The 18902-nt window shown below is 65.4% G+C and overlaps 2 protein-coding genes across 3 annotated transcripts; one reads left to right on the top strand and one right to left on the bottom strand.

Annotated features, from left to right (window-relative positions):
* Positions 1-9: 9 nt before the first annotated feature.
* On the top strand, positions 10-2463 carry TSR3 (TSR3 ribosome maturation factor). Of its 2 annotated transcripts, XM_043915834.1 has the most exons (6): positions 11-210; positions 297-516; positions 869-1062; positions 1460-1636; positions 1763-1826; positions 2071-2463. In XM_043915834.1, the coding sequence occupies exons 1-6, from the start codon at positions 99-101 to the stop codon at positions 2249-2251; spliced, it is 948 nt and encodes a 315-aa protein (XP_043771769.1). In that variant the 5' UTR covers positions 11-98; the 3' UTR covers positions 2252-2463. The 2 variants fall into 2 exon arrangements, with proteins under 2 accessions (XP_043771770.1, XP_043771769.1); XM_043915835.1 differs by lacking the exon at positions 1460-1636 and having other exon boundaries at positions 10-210.
* On the bottom strand, positions 2246-15843 carry BAIAP3 (BAI1 associated protein 3). The gene is made up of 35 exons (XM_043915823.1): positions 15723-15843; positions 11803-11943; positions 11484-11571; positions 11257-11337; positions 10924-11031; positions 10436-10495; positions 10234-10300; positions 9965-10160; positions 9679-9723; positions 9477-9554; positions 9264-9366; positions 8817-8924; positions 8629-8724; positions 8394-8497; positions 8112-8262; positions 7507-7631; positions 7290-7380; positions 7096-7152; positions 6901-6998; positions 6746-6797; positions 6526-6656; positions 6256-6379; positions 6035-6178; positions 5855-5947; positions 5572-5763; positions 5416-5484; positions 5249-5328; positions 5069-5177; positions 4593-4664; positions 4368-4448; positions 4168-4288; positions 3965-4088; positions 3678-3883; positions 3218-3549; positions 2246-2447 (listed from the first exon to the last, which is right to left on the bottom strand). The coding sequence occupies exons 2-34, from the start codon at positions 11931-11933 to the stop codon at positions 3446-3448; spliced, it is 3489 nt and encodes a 1162-aa protein (XP_043771758.1). The 5' UTR covers positions 11934-11943; positions 15723-15843; the 3' UTR covers positions 2246-2447; positions 3218-3445.
* Positions 15844-18902: the final 3059 nt, after the last annotated feature.

The raw sequence follows: 18902 nt of genomic DNA, 5'->3' as shown, positions 1-18902 counted from the left end.
GTGGTCACGTGGGTGCCGGAACCGGAAGTGGTGCCGCGCGCAGCTTGGCCGCAGGAGGAGCGGCGACGCGGTGGGTACAGGGGGTCCCGCTTCCCGCCATGGGCCGCCGAAGGGCCGCGCGCGGGCCGGGCGCGGAGGGAGGCCGCGCTCGGCGCCCTGCGGGCCGCTCCCTGGAGGCCTTCGCCGAGGAGGTGGGCGCCGCGCTGCGCGGTGAGTGGGGCGTGATCCTGAGGTGGGCCGGGGGTCGGGCCGCGGAGCCGCGCCTGAGGCCGGGTCCCCTTCTCTGCCTGCCGCAGCGTCCGTGGAGCCAGAGGCCCCTGAGGACCAGGGCGGCCCGGGCCCGGCGCAGCTGCCCTGCACGCTGGCCATGTGGGAGTTGGGCCACTGCGACCCCCGGCGCTGCACCGGCCGCAAGCTGGCCCGCCTGGGGCTGGTGCGCTGCCTGCGCCTGGGCCACAGGTTCGGCGGCCTCGTGCTCAGCCCCGTGGGTTCCCAGTACGTGTCCCCCGCAGACAGGTAGGCTCGAGAGGACTGGGTGCGGGGAAACGGAGTGGGCCTGCCTGGACTCTTTAATTAGCCCCCAGCCCTGGCACATCTTTCCCTTCAGGGCCCACCTGTTTGTGTTGATGTGTCTCGTTGACCCCCGTTGCCTAGCACAGAGCCCAGGAAGCAGCAGGCTACAGTAAACATTTGTTGAGTGAATAAAAGCCTTATGGAGGAACAGCTTTCCTCCAACTGCCTCAGAAGCTGGGCCCATGAGAGTCCTTGAATGATGCCCCTGAATCCCCAGGGCAGCCAGTTTCCTAGAACATAGCTGCCCTGGGGCCAGCACCAAGTCCAGAACCAAGCCCTTCACTGCTCTTGGCAGACACTTGGTGGCACAGTCTGGGGTCGCTGTCATCGACTGCTCCTGGGCCAGGCTGGATGAGACTCCGTTCAGGAAGATGCGTGGGAGCCACTTGCGGCTCCTGCCCCATTTGGTGGCCGCCAACCCTGTGAACTATGGCCGGCCCTGCAGGCTGTCCTGCGTGGAGGCCTTTGCTGCCACCTTCTGCATCCTGGGTGAGTGTCAGGCCTGGCAGCCTGGAGTCCATGTGCTTTTGCTGCCAATCCCGGGAGGAGCCTGACCACGTGCTGGGCGGTGGCCAGGGTTTCCTCCCAGCTCCCACTTGAGTCCTCTCCCTGAGAGGCGGAGGTGAAGACAGAACACACCACTGGCCTCCAAGCGCTTGTCAGGCTCTCGTCAGGGCATGACGGCCCCCAGAGCCCTGTTACCCCAACTCATCCCCTGAGAACTTAAGGTCCACACGGAGGCTCAGAGGGGCAGTTCCATGAGACACCCTGTTGGGAGAGGGACTTGGTGGGCTGCAGAGGGCCGTGGGCCAGTGTTGCCGGGACTCTCAGTTTCTGGGAGGCAAGAGAGGGGCTGTCTACATCCCTGGGCTTCCTGCACTGACAGGCTTCTCAGACCTTGCTGTCATTTTGCTGCGGAAATTCAAGTGGGGCAAGGGGTTCCTGGACCTGAACCGCCAGCTTCTGGACAAATATGCGGCCTGCAGCAGCCCAGAGGAGGTGCTGCAGGCAGAGCAGGAGTTCCTGGCCCATGCCAAGGAGCACCCTGAAGAGGAGGAAATTGGTGAGGCCTGGCAGGGACACCTGCCCCCTCCCTTGAGAAGCCCAGGGTTGGGAAGACCTTCCCGCCACAGCTGTGGGACTCCTGCTTCTACTTCAGGCCACTTTCCTCCTTGATTCCTCCATTCAGATCCCTTTGATGTGGACTCAGGACGAGAGTTTGCAAACCCCAACCGGCTGGTGACTGACTCCCGGTAGGTCCCCTGGCTTCATGACAGCTTAGACCTAGGGCTCTCTTCCACCTCTGATCTCAGCCCCTCCTTCTGCAGGGTGGGGGAGTGTCGTAAATAGCAGGATGGTTTTCTGACTGCAGAGAAGGGAAGCTGGAGCGGTTTCCACTTAGAGAGGACGGGGAGTAGGAATCTGTCCTCAGCTTGGGGGCTTTGGTGAGTGAGTAGGTGTGTCGGGGAGGCCAGTGGATATACCCCTGTCTCTCAGGCTGCCCAGAGATGGTGCTGACAGTGACACTGAAGATGAGTCTGAGGAACTTGGGCCTGACCCTGACGATGGGGGAGACAGCAGCAGCAGCCCAGAAGAGGAGGAGACTGCTGAGCAAGGGGCTGAAGCCAGGGTCCCCACAGAGATTTGGAAAGGAATCAAGAAACGGCAGAGAGACTGAAAGTTGCAGAGGTATATTTTTGGAGGCGGAATGACAAGGACATCTGGAGACGGCAGTGCAGCTTGTGGGAACACAAACGGGCCTGGCGGCCTCAGGCCGTGCAGCTGCAAGCAGGACTGGACTCTGACCAGGTTCTTTCCTGGCGCTTCTTACCCAGTCTTGCTCTGGGTCCTGCCTCAGAGCCCTCCCAATGAAGCTGCAAGCCAAGAAGACCCCCGCGTGAGCCTCTGCTTCTCGGCACTCGGCCTGCGGGTGTGGGGGGACCCTTGGCCTCTAATGAGACAGATCCTGCCTAGAAAGCCTGGGGTGTAGAGATGGGACCCCTGGGTAGGTCTTGTGTGGACGCTGTGCGTTCATGAAAAGGAGACGGCCACACAGCTGGCCAGTTGGCACGGAGTGCCTTACACTAACCCAACCAGCCTGGCGTGACATCCTCAGCCTCCCACAATGACCGCAGAGGCCCCTCTCCTGGGCCTGTGAGCTGGGTGGGGACTGGAGACCTGTGGAGCTCTCAGGCAGAACCCCCTCCACATGCCCTCTTGGGGAGGCATCCCCAGAGAAGGTGGGGGCACTGCAGGTGTTCACCTGTCCCTCTGAGGCCTGGATTGTCCAGATTCCAAACCTAGACCTTCCAGCCTCTCCGGTTAGGGAGACTGTGCCCCGACCCCAGAGAGACCCAGGACAAAGCTATTGGCTGGTTACTGGTGACATTTAGAGGTGGACCACTCTATGTTGGGGGGAGGGCTCATGGCAAGTCAAACGACACTTCTAGCCTCTCCTCACTGGTGCCAACAGCACAGCCATCACCCACTTACCGGGTGTGACTGATCTGCCCCCCAGAATGTCTCCAGGTGCTGCCTAATGTCCCCTAGGGGCAAGGCCCCCAACTGAGAGCCCTGCCCTAAGACCAGGCCCCCCCCCCCCCACCCTGAGGCCAGGGAACCTGAGGGGAAGTAGGAAGCTCACCTGGTGGCCAGGACTCGCCCAGTCGGCTGTCCAGATCCAGCAGGGTAGGGCGTACTGAGCACAGGGGTCACAGCACAGACGTGGCGGGGGGCAGAAGGGAGCCAGGGAGTCCAGCCACAGAACACACCATAAAGCGGGGGAGGGCGCCGCGGCCCGGCTGCACAGAGCTGACCACAAGGCAAGAACAGCGCGGGGACGTGGGGAGGGCTTGGCTCTCGCCTGCAGGGCTCAGGGGTCCGCCTCCATGTACTTCTCCAGCTCCCGGAGCCTCTTGACAAACTCCTGCGCCTCCTTGTTGGGGCGACCCTCCAGCATCCGAAGCGCCGACCTCACTGGGGGCGGGGGCGGGGCGGGTGTCAGTCCTGTTGGCCCCGTCCTCGCCGCTCGGTCACCCTGGGCTCTGCAGGGGGCGGGGCCAGCATCAGTCCGGCTGGCCCCGCCCCGCCGGAAGCTCACTCACCTTGGGCTCGCGGCCGGCGCAGGTGCAGGGTGACCGGCTGGCCGGCCCTCGCGCTCCCTCCCACCTGGGGCCTCGCGACGCCGCTAACGCTGCCCAGGCCCAGGGCTGCCTCCCCCGCGAAGTCGTTGGTGGACAGCCAGTCATGGTCCATGACGGTGAACAGCACGCAGGCGCCACGGCGGCGGCAGGCCTCTGCGGGCACGGAGCTGCGGGGGGCAGGGGAGGCGGGTGGTCATCTGGAGCCCTGCTCCCCACTCTGGGCCGGCAGGGCGGGGAGGGGCACTCACAAGTAGAAGAGCTCGTCGTACACGGGGTGCAGCGTCCGGCTCTTGACCTGGGTCCTCTGGCTGCGGACGAGCGGGAAAAGGTGCGGCGGACCCAGCTCCACGATCACAAAGGGGTCGCTTAGGCCTGGGGACACAGCTGTGAGCGCACCCCGCCGCCAGCCCCGCCCCGCCCGGTGGCAGCCCTACCCACCACTCGCCCGCACCGTTGGCGTCCAGGGGGAGCAGGTCGGCGGCGTGCAGCACCTCCACCGCTAGCCGCTGCTCGGCCGCCTCGTAGTGGCAGCGGACGCTCAGGCGCCCGAACCGGTTGTGCTCCAGGGATCTCTGCGGGAAGGCCAGGAGGCGGTGAGCCGAGCGCGGGTCGCCGGGGCGGAGCCTCGTGCGCGCCCCTGGGTCGCACTACCTGCTTGAGCTTGTCCAGGTAGTACTGCTCGACGCACTCCCGCGTGGAGCACTGGTGCAGGCGCAGCTCCTCCTCCAGTCTCTGCAGGGAGGGGGCGGCGCCTGGCGATGCCGGAGCTCCTCACCCGCCCCATTCCACGCGCGGGGCGGGGCTGAACTCAAACCTGGGTCTCAGGTGTCCGCCCCGCCCCCTTCCTCTGTCAGAGGGCCCAGGGCCAAACCTCACCTTGTAACTTCCATCTCTCAGGCTCTCCAGGGGCAGACCCTGGCCCTCAGCGTGGAAAAAGTTGACCAGGGCCTGGGGTGGGGCAAGAAAGGAGAGGTGTCAGGGGCAGGGTGACTGCTGGAGACAGAGAGTGGGAAGGAATGGAGCCTTGAGCAGCACCCGGCCTGGGCTGTCTGGAGCCTAAGGCAGAGCCACTCATACCTGGGCCGTATCAGAAGCTGCCAGGAAGCTTGGGGAAATGAAGGCACCTGAAGCCAGACATCTGTCAGAACAGGTGGCCCAGGTGCTTCTGACTCAGCAGACTCAGGGAAAGAGATGCTGCCCGATGGCTTCCCAGAGGAGGAGTGTCTGGGCTGGGGACTGGGCCGGAAGGGGGCATGCAGCTGGAAAGGTCAGCAGTCTTATTGCCAGGGGGTGGGGTCAGAGGGGCCAGGAACCAGGAGTTCAGGCAGGAAAGGCTCTTCATGGGGCCCTACCTCCAGCGTGAAGTGGAAGCGCCCGTAGAAGTCGGCAGACACGTCTCGGTTCGCTCCCAGAGCCTGCAGAATGGCCTGCAGCAGCAGCTCCCAGAGGGCCTCCAGCACCCTGCAGGACGGTCAGCATCTGTGACCTGACCACTGGCCGGGCCTGCTCTGCCTGCCCGCCCAGGACCGTACCTGCTTAGATTTTCCTTCACCAGCGAGGCGTTCAGCAGAGCCAGCTTCTCGTCCAGGTACTTCAGGAGGGGGGCCACGGCCTAAAGGTAGAGTCCTCAGGCTGGGACTGGGCCCCAGTGGACACACGCATTCCCTGCGAGCCCAAGCCGAGCTGGCCGCACACTCACCTCGTCATTCTGGATGGAGTCGGGCGAGAGGCTGACGTGCTGCACATACTTCCTGACGTCACCCACCATCTGCGGGAGAGCAGGAGAGTGGTGCTCAGCACTGTGGGGTGCAGGGAGGGCCGGCCGGCCCCCGCCCCCGCCCACCGGCCCTGCCACCTTGGAGGTCAGGTGTGCCGTCACGGTTCGGGCCTCCCGCTGCAGGTCCTCGTCCAGGGCCTGCGTGCAGCTGAGCAGGGGCCGTGGGAGTGTGCCCTCCAGCCCTGCAGCCCCCTCTGGCCACGCCAGGCCACGCAGTGCCTGGCCAGCAGCCTTGCGGAGGAGCTCCACGTCGTTGAGGACCACGCAGAGCTGGGGAGGTGTGACGGACGTGCGTGGGCTGGCAGCTGGGTGGTGGCCACCCTGGGCCCCCGCCCCCCACTCCTGTGCCCCCCCTGCTCACAGGCTCGCTCACTGCCTCTCCGGCTGCCCCAGGCTGAGCGTCCACCTTCTTTCGCAGCAGCTCTGTGTAGAAGAGGGCGGCTTCACACAGGTCCTGGGGTGGAGGACAGGGGCTCAGGAGCTGTGGGCCATGTCCTTTCTGCACCCAGACCCTGATCTCCTCTTGGTGGGTAGTCCCCACCTGGCTGAGCTGGGCGCCTAGTCTCTGGGCCTGGGCAGGGTCAGGCCATGCCAGGCAGGCCCACAGCTCCTGGATGTGGCTGAAGCAGAGGCTGGCAGTGGCTGCAGAGCTGCTGTGCTTGGAGGAGGCATCCATGGGCTCCAACTAGGAAGCAGGAGGAGGCCCGTGTTGGGTGGGAGCCCAGATGAGCCCAGCCCCCTCAAGCCTGAGGGCTCACTCACTGTGTCCACCTCCACGGCTCCCTGAAGCCTCCACTTGGTTTGATCCCGCAGCACCTGCAGCCAAAGCTTCACAGCGGGCAGGAATGGGGCGTGGATGCCAGCCAGGGCGAGGGAACGGCTGTCCCTGCAGTGGGAGGCCCATCAGCGCTCACCCTGATCAAGCACCTTGAGCCAACATGTCCCAGGTTCCCAGCCTTCAGAGGCCCTGGGGAGACTGCACAGAGAGCCCTCCAGGAGGAGACTGGAGGACAGGTGGGGCAGGGCACCCACCGGCCCGGAATGCTGCTCCAAAAGCGCTGGATGTCCGCCAGGGTCAGGTAGAGCTCAAAGAGCCCTGAGGCCACCTCCAGGGTCATCTTGGGGCTCAGCTCCTCTGTCAGCACCCAGGCCTCTTCAGCCACCTGCCCAGGAGGGTGGACTCAGGCTGGCGGCAACAAGGAACCCCAGGCCCCTTCCCAGCCAGGGGGCTCTCCCCATGACCCCTCCTCACCAGACGCTCCAGCTGCCGAAAGGTGAGGGTGAAGAAGTCGACCTTGATGATGCTGCAAAGGACACACCTCAGACACCTGCTCGCCCTGTTCCCCAGCCCGGTGGTGGCATTTTAGGGGCTGGGCGCAGGGGCAGCAGGGAGAGCCCCCGCCCCACCTGTGGAAGAGGCTGGCGTAGATGCCATAGCAGGACTGCAGGTCCTCGTAGACGGCGTCAGCCAGCTTGACCAGCCCGGCGAGGCGCTGTGGGCCTGGCTGCAAGGAGGCCCAGCACACTGACCTTCTGGCCTGCACTCACCTGCGGCCCCTCACCTCCCCTGTGGCCACGCCCCCCCCCACTCTGCCACCACACCTGCTCACGAGGACTTTGGGTGTTCAGGAGCCTGTCAAACCATTCACGGTTGCCTCTCTGCAAGGGAAGCCACCGAGGAAGCATGTTGGGTGGGAGGGAAGAAGGGCAAGTGTGTGTGGTTCCACAGGTCCAGCCCGAGGGCAGGGGCACAGGCAAGGATGGGCAGTTAGCCCAGACCCAGCTACCAGATGCACCTTCAGGGCAGCAGCAATGTCCATGTTTAGCTCCGTCTCGAAGGGGCAGATCTCAAACGAAGGCTGGAAGATCTGCAGCTTGCCAAGACACCTGGGCGAGGGGTTGCAGCTGACTGGGGGGTGCCCCACCCAGTCCCCCCACCCCCACCCAACCCCCGGCAAGCGGCTGCAGCCACCCGGCCCCAAGCCCCACTGGCAGATGAGCGGCTGCACCCACTTCAACAGCAGCTCCAGGCGGTAGACGGCTGTGCTGTTACTGGCAGGGAAGTAGTCCCGGAGCTGTCGCAGCAGCTGAAGCCCAAACTCAGAGAAGGCAGAGAAGCTGTCTGCTAGGCCCTCCTCCTGAGGGACAGGGCCCTTCAGAACGGACTGCTGAGTGCCCGCTCCTCTGCAAAAGCAGCCGGTCTGCAAAGCCCTGCCCTGAAGAGCACCCTCCCTACTACGGGCCTCCAACCCCACTGGCCTCGCCCTAGTGCCCTCTCTAGCCTCCACAGCGCCCCCTGGAGACAGAAGCCCCCAGGGCCTTCGCAGCACTAGCTGCGCCTCCTTCCATGCGGCCCACTCCCTCCGCTGCTCGCAGGGCTGAAGCCGCACGGCCCGCCTCCCGAGGGACTCCCCCTTGGTATCGCACAGCCCGGTCCTGGGACGGCACAGCAGCAGCTCTCTCCTAAGTCCCGCGCTTTGTCCGCTTGTTTTTAACCCCCTACCGCTCCCACAGGCTGTGCACCCCAGCAGGGCAGGACTCTGGCGGTCCTGTCCCTGCTTGTCCCAGCCTGAACAGCCCCTGGCACACCCTCCAGGAGCATTTTCATGCGAGCCCACCTGCTCCTGAGGCAGCGAGCCCGCCTCCTCCCAGTGCGCCTGCAGGTCCTCTAGCAGCCCCAGCAGGTAGCCGTAGTCCAGGGTGCGGGTCTGATGGTGGCGGCTGCTGACCTGCCAGTGCCTGCGGGGCCGCAGCCCAGGCTCAGGGCAGCTGCGCCAGGGGCCCGACCCAGCAGGGAACCCGTGTCCTTCCAACTGACAGCCCCGCCCCTTTCCGGGCCCCGTCCCTCACCGCCCGCCCCGCCCCGCCCCGCCCCTCGCGACGCGGCCCCGCCCACTCACAGCACAGCCAGTTGCAGCGCCGACAGGTTGTTCTGTGCGCCGTGCAGGCAGAGCACGGTGGCCGCAGGCCCGCTGAGCTCGCCGCGCCAGCTGCTCGAGTTGGGCTGGGGGACGGGCTGGCCGTGGGTGGAGGCGGGAGACCCCCATCCCCCCTCGGCCCCCAGGTCCCTGGCCTCCCCGCCTCGCCCTCCCCACGCCGCCCCTGGCTGCCCCGGGGGCCCGAGGTTGGCGCTACCTCTTCGGCTCGGTGCTCGAACTGCAGAAGACGGCTGAGCAGCAGCAGGTACGACAGGAAGCCCGACCGCCCACGCTGGCTCATGTTCGTGTCCCTCTGGAACGCGGGGCCGGCCGGTCAGCAGCCCTTCCCGAGCCTGTGGGCTGGGGCGCAGGGCTGCAGGGTCGGGGGGAGGCCTTGGCTCCCACCTGTGTGGTGATCAGCTTGAGGACCAGTTGGCAGTCGCCCTGCACCCGGGAGGCGCTAGAGCGTGGTTCCAGCTTGAACCAGCGGTCCTCTCCAGCCACAGGCACCTCCTGGGGGAAGGGGGTTCAGATTGGTGGTTCTGCCTAACCCCCCTCCCCTCACAGACTGTCTCTGGGACCGCAGGGAGAAACAGGCCTCTGCTTCCCACTGAACACTGGTGACCAGCACAGGGGCCCTCAGGGGTGCCTGGACACTAGAGGTTCCTGGAGGCTGTCCCTCCTCCCTTGCAGCATGGTGTCCCCCCAGCCCCAGCCCAAGAAGGATGGGAAGCTGCTGGGGCATCACAGGACATAGCCAGCAGCAGTGGGGCAGGACTGCTGCCAGGTGGGAACACCAGGTGGGACACCCAGGAGCAAGCATTCAGCAAGCGAAACTGCCAGCCCACTCACCCGGACGGGTATGTTGAGGCACCCCAGGAAGTCATCAGTGTGGTCCTCCGTGGGCCCCGCTGTCCCATTTGCACGGGCAGACTTGACAATCTGTTTGAAATACCTGGGGGCAGCAGGATGGCTTCACACATGTGGCCCCTGAGGAGCCATCACCCGCTGGCCCCTGTGGCCAAGCTGAGAGCGTCAGGGGTGCGAGGGTCCCGCCTGCCCCACCTGCTCATGCCCTTCAGGCCGATGACCTCATTCAGTTTCCTGCACGCTTCCACCAGGGACACATCATCGTCATGATCCCTGGAGGGGGGCGGTGGGGGGTCTGGCTTGTCTGCAGCTCAGCCTGGCTCTGACTGCCCCCTCCCGCTCCGCCCAGACCAGAGGCACCCGCACCCCCTGCCCTGCAGGGCACAGGGGCCTCTACCAGATGTCCAGGTGCAGCTGGTCTGTGCCCACGTCCTCGATCTCACTGTAAGGAGAACAGAGAGGTCCCCAGAGGGTCCAGGTGATCCCCTGCCCAGCACTGGGGCAGGGGCAATTTCTGAGCCTCAGTCTCCTGCTTTGGAAAGTGGGCACAGGACCAGCCCTCCGGTTCCGGGGGCAGGCACAGACCTCCTACAGGCACAGCTGCCCCATGCAACCCCGGACCGGCCGGCACCACAGCAGACCCCACCCGACCACCCCGCCGCCCGACTGGACGGGGGCCTTACAAGAGAAAGTGCTCCTTCCATACGGGGTTCAGGGTGCTGTTCTTGACCTCGGTGACCTGGATGCACTTGGCTGGCAGTGGGCCACCTCGCTTGCTGCCCTTGCGGAAGCTGAAGCGCTGCTCCTTGTGTGGGCTGGGCTCCTGCACGGCGCCCGAGGCCGGCAGGATGCCCAGCATGCAGTACGGGTCACTGAAGCCTAGGACATGGTGGGTGCCTCAGTCCCAGTCCCACCCCCATGGCCCCCAGACCTGGCTGGCCCCCCAACTCACCGTTGGGGTCTTTGGCCAGCAGGTTCTTGGCACGCATGACAGAGACTTTCAGGGCATAGGTGGGCGCCTGCAGGTGGAGGGCAGTGACGGTCTCTGGGGCTCAGTGTGGACCTGACACGGCTGGCCCCGCGCCCCTCCACCCTGAGCCTCTGCCTGCCAGCACTGCAGGGGGCGGCATCTGCCCAGTGGGCGGCAGCCTCACCTTGGCCTTCTTCACACGCTCCACAGCCGAGGCATGCTCCTCCGGGCCGGTGCCAAACACCTGCGAGTCGGCAGGTATGAGGCCCAGGTGCCCTTGAAGCAGGCCAATCAATTATCAACCCAGAGGCTTCATGGGGTGGGGGGAGCACACACAGCAGAAGAAAGGGGTCTGTCCACCTGCTGGTTTGTCCTTTCTGCCTTTCTCTGTGTGTCTGTCCATCCTTCTGTGTGTGTCCTACATCTGTCTACCTGTCTTTTCCAATGTTCTTTGCAGCTGTGTCCATCTGTCTGTGTGTTCTTCTGTTTGAATGTGTCTGTGTGTCTGTCCATCTTTCTGGGCATGCCTGTGCACCTGTGTGTGTGTGATGTACGTGGGGCAATTCTGTGTGTGTTGTTCAGGCGACAGTGACATAAGCAGGTGGGGGAAAGTGTCTCAGCCACCCCCAGAGATGGGCCAGGCCAGCCGAGTGGGCGGGGCCCGGGCCTCACCTGCTGCAGGTAGCTCAGCAGGGCCTCCTCGTCATCCACCTGGTCGGGGCCCATGGTGCCTGCGCGGTGAAGGACCGTGTACAGGGCCTCCTCATAGAGCATGTCCACCTGCAGGGGGGCAGCGTGGGCCCTGAGTCCCGACCGCAGGGGCTCTCGGCTCCTCGGACGCACCCACTCTGCCCAGCCCCGAGCCGCTCCTCCCACTGGCAGAGCCCGGTCTCTGCCTCTGCGCCTTTGCACCTTCGGGGCCTCCACCGGGGGTCCCTCCCCACCCCTGACCTCTGCTCATTCCCATGGGGAGGCCCACCTGCCCCAGACCCCCCACCCCCTTACCTCCTCTTGGCTCAGAGTTCTCAGGCCACGGCTGGGGTCCACGGGCTCTGCGGGGGCGGGTGAGCGGCTGCGCAGCAGGACCTGTGGGGGCACCAGGGGGGTGAGTGTCTCCATGACTCCCTGACAGGGAGTGCTCCAGGGAGGGAGGGAGGGAGGGGAGCACAGAGCGGCCGCTGGGGAGGCCGGCCCGGGCCCATGCGGAGCAGCAGGGCCCGCAGTGTCCGCACCTCAGGGCACGGCAGCCCCTGTCTGCCCTCCCCCTTCTTCAGGATGAGGCGCATCTGGGCGAAGAACTCCACACCATCTCCGGGTTTCCTGCAAGAAAAGCCACGGTCGGGGTCAGCAGACACTCCCCATGCTGCAGCTCGGAGCACGTGCCAACCTGCATGACTCAAGGCGATCCCAGGGTCTCTGAACAGCTGAGGGTGCAGTGAGACGCTCTCCACCGCCTTGGGTTCAGAGCCTCCTGGGCTTCCCCTGGGGGCCGTGCTGGGCGGCTGGTGTGTGAGGTCAGGGGAGGAAGGGAGCCGGCTGGGGGGCACCCACCAGGCCCCGGCCGCAGGCTCTGGCGGGTCAGCGCTGCTGCTGGCCGGCTCCTCCTCCGTCCTCCGGCGGAAGGATGGGCACACCTGCACCTGCCTGAGCACGCTGCTCTTGATCTCCAGCAAGGTGGACATGGCGGGCGACCTGTGGGCAGAGAGCCCTGCCTTACTGTCCCCTGTGATCACATCAGATGCCACCCTGAGCAGTGACGGAGGTGTGACCAGAACGCAGAGGTGCCCACTGCTGGGGCCACAGGCTCCAACCCTCCCAGAGCTGCAGACTTGCTCAGTCCAAGTCCCGCCCCCCACCAGGTTAGGGCTCCCCAGACCAGAATGACTCGGACTGAGCTAGTTTCAGGGGAGACACAGGCAGGGGGCCGCCAGGCCCAGGCCCCATTCCTCACTTGGCATGAAGAATCCCCGTGTCCCAGGATGACATCTAGGCTGCTCCAGGCAGGATGCTGCGTGGTGGCTCAGTGGCTATGGCAGTATAGGCCCTTGGAGCAGACAGGGGCTGCGGCCCCACAGCCCACGCTTTGCAGAACGGGAGTGGGACCTGCTCAGGGGACACCTTCCTGTCCAGGGGGCCCCGCCCTGGGACGCCCCTGAGGGGCGCGCGCTGTCACTGCGGATTCGTCCCCCAGCCTGACGGGCTGCGCTGTTACAGCCTCACACCTTGGGGTGCTCAGTGCCCCCTGCAGACTGCGGGGGGAAGCCACCAAGGGCCCTGCAGTCTGCTTCTTCCACCTCGTGACCTGGCCCAGGCAACTACCTCCGGCCTTGGCCTCCAGATCCCCCCGCCCCCTGCAACTTCCCACAAGGTGGTCTCGTGTTCCCGCACTGAAGATCATCTGGACAAAGCAAAGACCCTCTCCCGGGCCACCTCTGTCACTGAATGCCACCCACTGGGCTCCCTGTCCCTGGCTTGCTGGCCTCTGCGTGCCGGACACATCGTGCTCCCCTTGGATCACCCAGGGACCTGCCCACTGCCTGGGTCCCGTCCCTGTCCACTCCTGAGGGCGTCCCCACCAGCCAGGCACGTCAGCTCGAGCCTGTCCTTTTCATTTGACAAAATAGGAAATGGGGGCCCTGCCGGATCCAGCTCTACTTGCCCAGCTCTCACAGGCACCTGGCACTGGGGTAGCCAGGGAGACCCGCCCCGCCCTGTGTGCCCACTGCCAGGGGTCATGTGAGTGCTGGCGTGTCCTCGTTTACAGGCTTGGCCTCATCCCGGACGGTCACCCTCTGCTGGGACAGCAGGGCCGGGCACACCTGCCGCCTTGAGGGTCCAGGACAGACTTTTTGAGCAAGCTGGGTGTATCTCTGGAGGGGGGTGGTGCCCGGGCTGCCATTGCTGGTGTGTGACCCCCGCCAGCTCTCAGCTTCTCATCTCACTCCCTGATCCTCCAACCCTGGAGCTGCAGGGCCAGGGGGGCCCATCCGGCCAGACCCGAGAGCTGGGACAGGAGGGGAGGTGCGTCGGGCTCCAGCAGCCCCGGGCCCCCCCACGGCGGTCGGTGCCTGCCCCAGGGAGCCCCCACCCCCGCGGCGGGCTCGGCAGCCCAGAGAGCTGTGAGGTCCCTGGGGGCTGGCTGTCACGGGTCCCCTTTTCCTCTCTAGCTGAGTGGAAGATGCTGCTCCCCCAACAGCCCCCCAAAGCCAGGGAGCAGCCACTGCTTGAGCTGTTGCCAGGGCAACCGCCAGCTGCGTCTGTGTGTGACGGGGGCTCCAGGGCTCACAGTCCTGGAGACAAAGATGACGCAGGAGCGAAGTGGCCTGAGCTTCAGGGTGGGGGGCTTTCTCGGTGAGACCAAAGTGTTCAAGGCAATGGGGGCCCCCTCCTCAGACCAGCCCTGGGCGGGGAGTGACGCTCTGCTCCCCGCACCTGGACCAGGAAACCGAGACCCCAGGCTCATGAGGCCCAGCCAGCAGGCAGCCCGGGATGGAGTCACGGCCTCCCAGGCTCTGGTGTCTAGGTACTAAGCTCTCGGCTCATCCTGGGCCCCAGGTCCAGGCAGGCCGGCCTCTCCCTGTGCTGCAGGCTCCTCCCCACTCCCATCTCAGCCTGTGTCCAGGAGGGAGGCAGCAGTGGTGTCCGGGTGCAGAGGCTCTTCCTGGGAGCTCAGAAGCCCCCTCTGTCCCCTGGGGACCCCTGGGCTGCCTGCACAGCCACAGCCTCGCTGCACCTGGCAGCCTGGGCCCTGGGGCCAGCGGCACCCACTCAGAGCTGTCCTGGGCAGAGGGCATAGGGCCCATTGCTAGGGAGCACTCACTGGCTGCCAGGGGCTCTCAGTCTGCATGGGGCAGAGTGAGCAGCGTACAGGCTTCAGGGGACCCCCATCTGTCTGATAGGCCCCACAGGACACCTTCCTGAACTTTCCGTGTCTCGGTCCCACCCAGGCCTGGCCAGAAGCTCTGAGCAGGACACACCTGTATCCCCGCTCAGGCCTGGACACCTGCTCCAGTTTGTCCAATGAACAGAGTGAGGCCAGCCAAGGAGCTGGACGCCCCACAGGCACCAGGGCCCAGCCGAAAGCAACAGGCCTGCTGTGTTTCAGGGCTGTGCCCAAGGCCTGGGGTTGAATGGGAAAGGATCACTCTGCAAAGTGTCACATTTCACATCCCAGCAATGGGGTGACTTGCCCGGAACCCAGGGCTCAAAGCCATGCTGTCTCCTGCTAGCCCACCTGGGGGCTGGCACTGAAGCAGGCAGGTTTGGGGCAGTGGGGCTGAACTGGAGAGCCAGGCTGGTCTTCTAGAAGAGTCCCCAGCAGCCCACTGGCCGCCCTGGACGTGAATCAACCCCCTCAGGGTGCTGGGGCTGCTCACTGAAATCGGTCCCTGGGGACTTAGGGGTGGGGCATCCACTGATGCTGCCCCGGCATGTGTAAGGGGGCAGCAGGAGGTCTGGCCCGGCCACCTGGCTCTCCCTGCTGCCCAGCCCAGCCCCCAGCTGACACCCTACACTCTCCTACGGGATTTCCGGCTGCCCCCTCTCCGCTGCCTCTCTGCACTGTGCTCACCTGCACACAGTGTGGCCGCACGCAGTGCCTCCTGCAGCCCACCTGGGGTGGCTCTTAGGAACACTGCTCACTGGGGTCTCGTCCCCACCCAGTCCCAGGGAGGGGTCTGAGGTCTGTATTGTAACCAATTCTGCGAGCGGACCTAGAGCTCTGAAGCCCAAGACCAGCAGTAAAAGGTTGGCGAGATGCTTCTAGAATGCACGCATTTAAAATGAAGTGCCCGTAGGATCTTCCTCAGAGGTCCCCTCCCACCCGGCCCGCCGGGCTCTCTGACCTGCTCACCCCTCCCACTTCTCTCAGGGACACCCCGCCTCGCCTCTTCCTCCCGACCCCCGCGCAGACCTCGCCCCCCTAACCCAGTTCTGTCGGGGTGCTTCTCTCATTGGTGGGTGTTCGGCTCGGGGACAGTTTGGAAGCCCGGAGAGGGTGTATTTTGGGGGACTCACCCAGACGTCGGGAGGAATTGGGGGAAAACAAGGGGTCCTGCCAGGATCCGCGGGAGGGGGAGCGGGCCGGGCTCAGGGGCGTCTTAATCGCTGGAGGGTGGACTGGGAAACCCCGCGGAGGGTCTCAGGGTCTACGGTCCCTGCCCACCTGCGGCTTCCCCCGGGGATAGGGCGCCGGGTCCGAGCGGAGTGACCCTGCGCATCCCGGGGCAGGGAGGTGGTCCTGGAGCCCCGCGCCCTCCGCGGCTGGGAGGTCTGGTCCCCCTGCCCCTCCGCAGTGCGCACCGTCTCCCGCTCCGAGGCCCCGCTCCTCCAAGCGCGCGCCGGCCTCGTCTCCCCTGTGCCGACGCCGCGTCTTGGCGACCTCCCGGCGCCCCGGGGTGGCGGCGAGCGCGGTCCACCGGCGGGACGCTGGGCTGGGCTTCGACGGCCGGGCAGGAGCCCGCGGCACTCACCGTGGGCCGGGAGGCGGGGGCGCGGGGACGGGACTCCTGCGGGCGCCGCACTCGGCGCCGGCTCCGGGGTGGCTCAGGCGGCGCGACCGCTCGCAGCCGCCAGCGCCGACGACTGAGCGCCAGGGGCCCCGCGCCAGGGCTGCAGGGGCCGGGGGCGGGGCTGGGCCTACTCGCCCCGCCCCGCCGCTCGGGACCCGCTTCCGCCCCGCCCCCGCCTCTCTCGCGCCCCTCTCCGCCCGCGCCCGCGCCCGCGCCCGCGCCGCTAGGGGCGCAGGGCGAGGATCCACGTGCCCCTAGTGCCCGGCCCACGGCCCCCACGGGGAGGGGGCTCGGGGCTGCAAATCAACCCACAGACGGGTATGAGCCGGAGCAGACCCGCTCTGCGTCACGACCCCCTCTCGGGGACGCCAGGGCAGAAAAGAGTCGCCGAAACCGACCAGGATACGCCCGGGCCCGCAGCGCAGACTTTTCTGGAAGGGTTGTGTGGTCATCGCCCTCCCAGCCAGCAGTGTCCCCACCACCAGCCTGGAGCGGGCCTGGGCCTGGGGACTCAGCCTCCGCAGTCCCAACCGCTCCTCTTCTCAGAGGGGACAGCCCGCACCCCGGGGTGTGTGTATGTGTGCTGCAGGCGTCAACTCAGAACGCCCGCAACAATCCTGGTCACCGAAAGGGCGACCGACCCCACGGCCCACGTCGGGCCACCTGCCAGGTTACCCCGTCGGCTGGAACTCCTCTCGCGCTGTGCCCAGCCCATCTTTGGCGCCCCTCCACCGCTCCATGGTCACCTGGGGAGCCCGTAAAAATGGCTTGCTGGGCCCCCTGGGGCTTGCTGACTCCCAGAGCTCCTGCTGGGCCTCACCATATGAGGCTCCTCCCACCCCAGCTGAGAACCCTGGGTGCTGCTCAGATGCGTGGGCTCCCTGGATCCCTTTCAAGCCTTTAGTAGACCCTGCTGGACTCTCAGAGCACCTTGTACTTGGGGGATCAGACTGTGGTTTGGAGAAGTTTTCACCCCAAAGGACCTCGTCTCTAGTGGAGGGACTCTAGGCTGGCTGGGGATCAGACAGATCTGGAACCCACTTCCGCTCAGGCCCAGAATCAAAGGACAGTGGGCTTTGGGGGGCCAGGGCTGAGCTGAGCAGAGGAGACCCTGGAGGAACGGGGTTCAGCACAGAGCTGTGTGCAGGGAGGCAGCTGTGATTCCTCTGTTCCCTGGTCTAGAGGGGTCCAGATGCACTCCTCCCACCCCAGGAGGGAGCAGACACTGCTCTGAGCGGGCCACCACCTGTCTCAGCTTCTAGACTCACGTCTGAGCTGCCTGTGCCTGTCTTGCAGGATGAGACACGGAAAACAGACCTGCAGGGAGGGGTCAGCCCTGCAGGGTGTGTTCTCCTGCTGGAGGCTCTAGTCCCTGGTCCTGCTTCCATCCTGACCCAGCACAGCCAGGCAGAGGAGGTGGGGGAGCTCGGGAAATGCACAGCAGCTTTGCACAGATGAATCAGACGAGCAGGGGAGGGGGCTGGATCCCACACCGCCAGCTGCCCCTTGGCTTCCTTCTGCAGGGGATAGGAATGGGGTCGGGGCAAGTAATGTCCTTCGCTGAGGATCTGGCAGGTCCTGAGCCAGGATCTTGTAGCTGATGCCCCCCCACCCCTGCAGTCTTGCGTCAGGTTCTTCCAACCTGTTGGAACAAACACGGCCTGGTTGCCATGGTGATCATAATGGCTTTGGGGTGAAGAGATGAGACTCAGCAGCTGCTGTAAACAGGAAGTAAGGAGGGGCAGCTGCCAAGGGAGGGAGCCCCTGCTTGAACCCCCATCCCATGCCCAAGGGGAGCCAAGGGGCTGGGGGCCAGTGCCACCCCGAAGATGCACCAGCCCCCCAAGAGTAACACCACAGAGGGCCGCTGGAGACAGCACTGTTTTGCAGGTGGGGAAACTGAGGGCCAGAGAGGGAAAGGGTTTTTCCAGGCAACAGGCTAGGTACCAAGCCCAACTCTGGGCCTCAGTTTCCCTTGGAAGGCATAACCTTCAGATCCTTCCCTCCCCATTTCCTGGGGGCAGAGTGATGGTCCCATTGGCGCCAGCCCCTTCAGTGTCTCCCGACTTGTCCTGAGGCTGAAGTCAGGCCCTCCTGGGTCATAGTCCTGCCCTGCTGCCCTCCTCTGGCACCTTGGACCTTTGCTTTCCTTATTTGTCAAACAGAAACAGCAGCAGCGGAGCCCAGCCCTCAGCAGGGGGTGGGGGCCGTCCTAGTGAGTAGGAGCAAGTGCTGGTTGAGTCAGTGGCAGCTCCTCCACTCTGAGGGAGAGGAAGTGGGGGCCGTCACCGGGGACCCTCCAGGGGCCTCGGCGGCGGCGGGGGGCTCTTTCCTTTGGGGACTGCTTTGGCCTCAGCAGGTTGGAAGTGTAAGCTCGTCCTCGTATGACCCCACAGGAGGCAGAGGGCAGGGAGGGCACCCCTGGCCCCAGACCTCAGGCTGAAGGATCTATCCTGCCCCAGACCCCCAACAACACTCTGAGCTTGAGGCGCAGTGAGAGGGCAGCTCAGGGCGTGCAGGGGTGTCAGGGCGTAAGACACCCTGCCTGCAGGGGTCAGGGCTTGGCGGGGCCCCTGGGGACGTGGGTTTACCCTCAGGGCTTCGGGCTGGACAGGGTCTGGCAGGCAGCGGGAGGGGCTTTTCCTCCTTAGGGCCAGGAGAAAAGCACCAGGCTCTGGGTCGCCACTCTGATGGCTGCTGATGGGCAGGGACAAGGGGCCGCAGAGGTGAGGGGCATCCTGTGAGGCCAGGGCACCGCCGTCATTAAAAAAAGGTATTGATTTGGCTGCCCTAGGTCTTAGTTGCCACATGTGGGATCTTCCATCTTCCTTGCAGCACGTGGAATCTTTAAGTGCGGCATGCAAACTCAGTTGTGGCAAGTGGGATGATCTAGTTTCCTGACCAGGGATCGAACCCAGGCTCCCTGCAAGGAGAGCTGGGAGTCTTGGCCACAGGAAGTCCCCTGCCATATGTTTAATAAGGCATGAGTCCCGCCCTCTGGGGTCAGCCCCTGGAATTGCAGGCACAGCTCCTAGCACTCTGACCCCCCACACCAGTGGAAGGACTGTGGCAGGCAAAGTGGGGAGGGAGGTGGACCCCAGGGAACTCCTGGGCACATGGTCAAGGGGTTCAACCAGGGTC

This window comes from Cervus elaphus, chromosome 10 (assembly GCF_910594005.1).
Source record: "Cervus elaphus chromosome 10, mCerEla1.1, whole genome shotgun sequence".
In the NCBI taxonomy this organism is placed as follows: domain Eukaryota; kingdom Metazoa; phylum Chordata; class Mammalia; order Artiodactyla; family Cervidae; genus Cervus; species Cervus elaphus.
Note: the sequence above shows the minus strand (reverse complement) of the source record. Positions and strands in the feature narration are given on the sequence as shown.

Excerpts from the sequence above, each read along its gene's own strand:
- TSR3 (XM_043915834.1), top strand. The coding sequence starts at position 99 with ATGGGCCGCCGAAGGGCCGCGCGCGGGCCGGGCGCGGAGGGAGGCCGC. Across the intron at positions 1,637-1,762 it reads CCCTGAAGAGGAGGAAATTG|ATCCCTTTGATGTGGACTCA; the intron begins GTGAGGCCTGGC and ends TCCTCCATTCAG. Across the intron at positions 1,827-2,070 it reads CGGCTGGTGACTGACTCCCG|GCTGCCCAGAGATGGTGCTG; the intron begins GTAGGTCCCCTG and ends CCTGTCTCTCAG.
- BAIAP3 (XM_043915823.1), bottom strand. The coding sequence starts at position 11,933 with ATGTCCACCTTGCTGGAGATCAAGAGCAGCGTGCTCAGGCAGGTGCAG. Across the intron at positions 9,555-9,678 it reads CAGCTGCACCTGGACATCTG|GGATCATGACGATGATGTGT; the intron begins GTAGAGGCCCCT and ends GCCCCCCTCCAG. Across the intron at positions 5,485-5,571 it reads CGGCACACCTGACCTCCAAG|ATGGTGGGTGACGTCAGGAA; the intron begins GTGGCAGGGCCG and ends GCTCTCCCGCAG.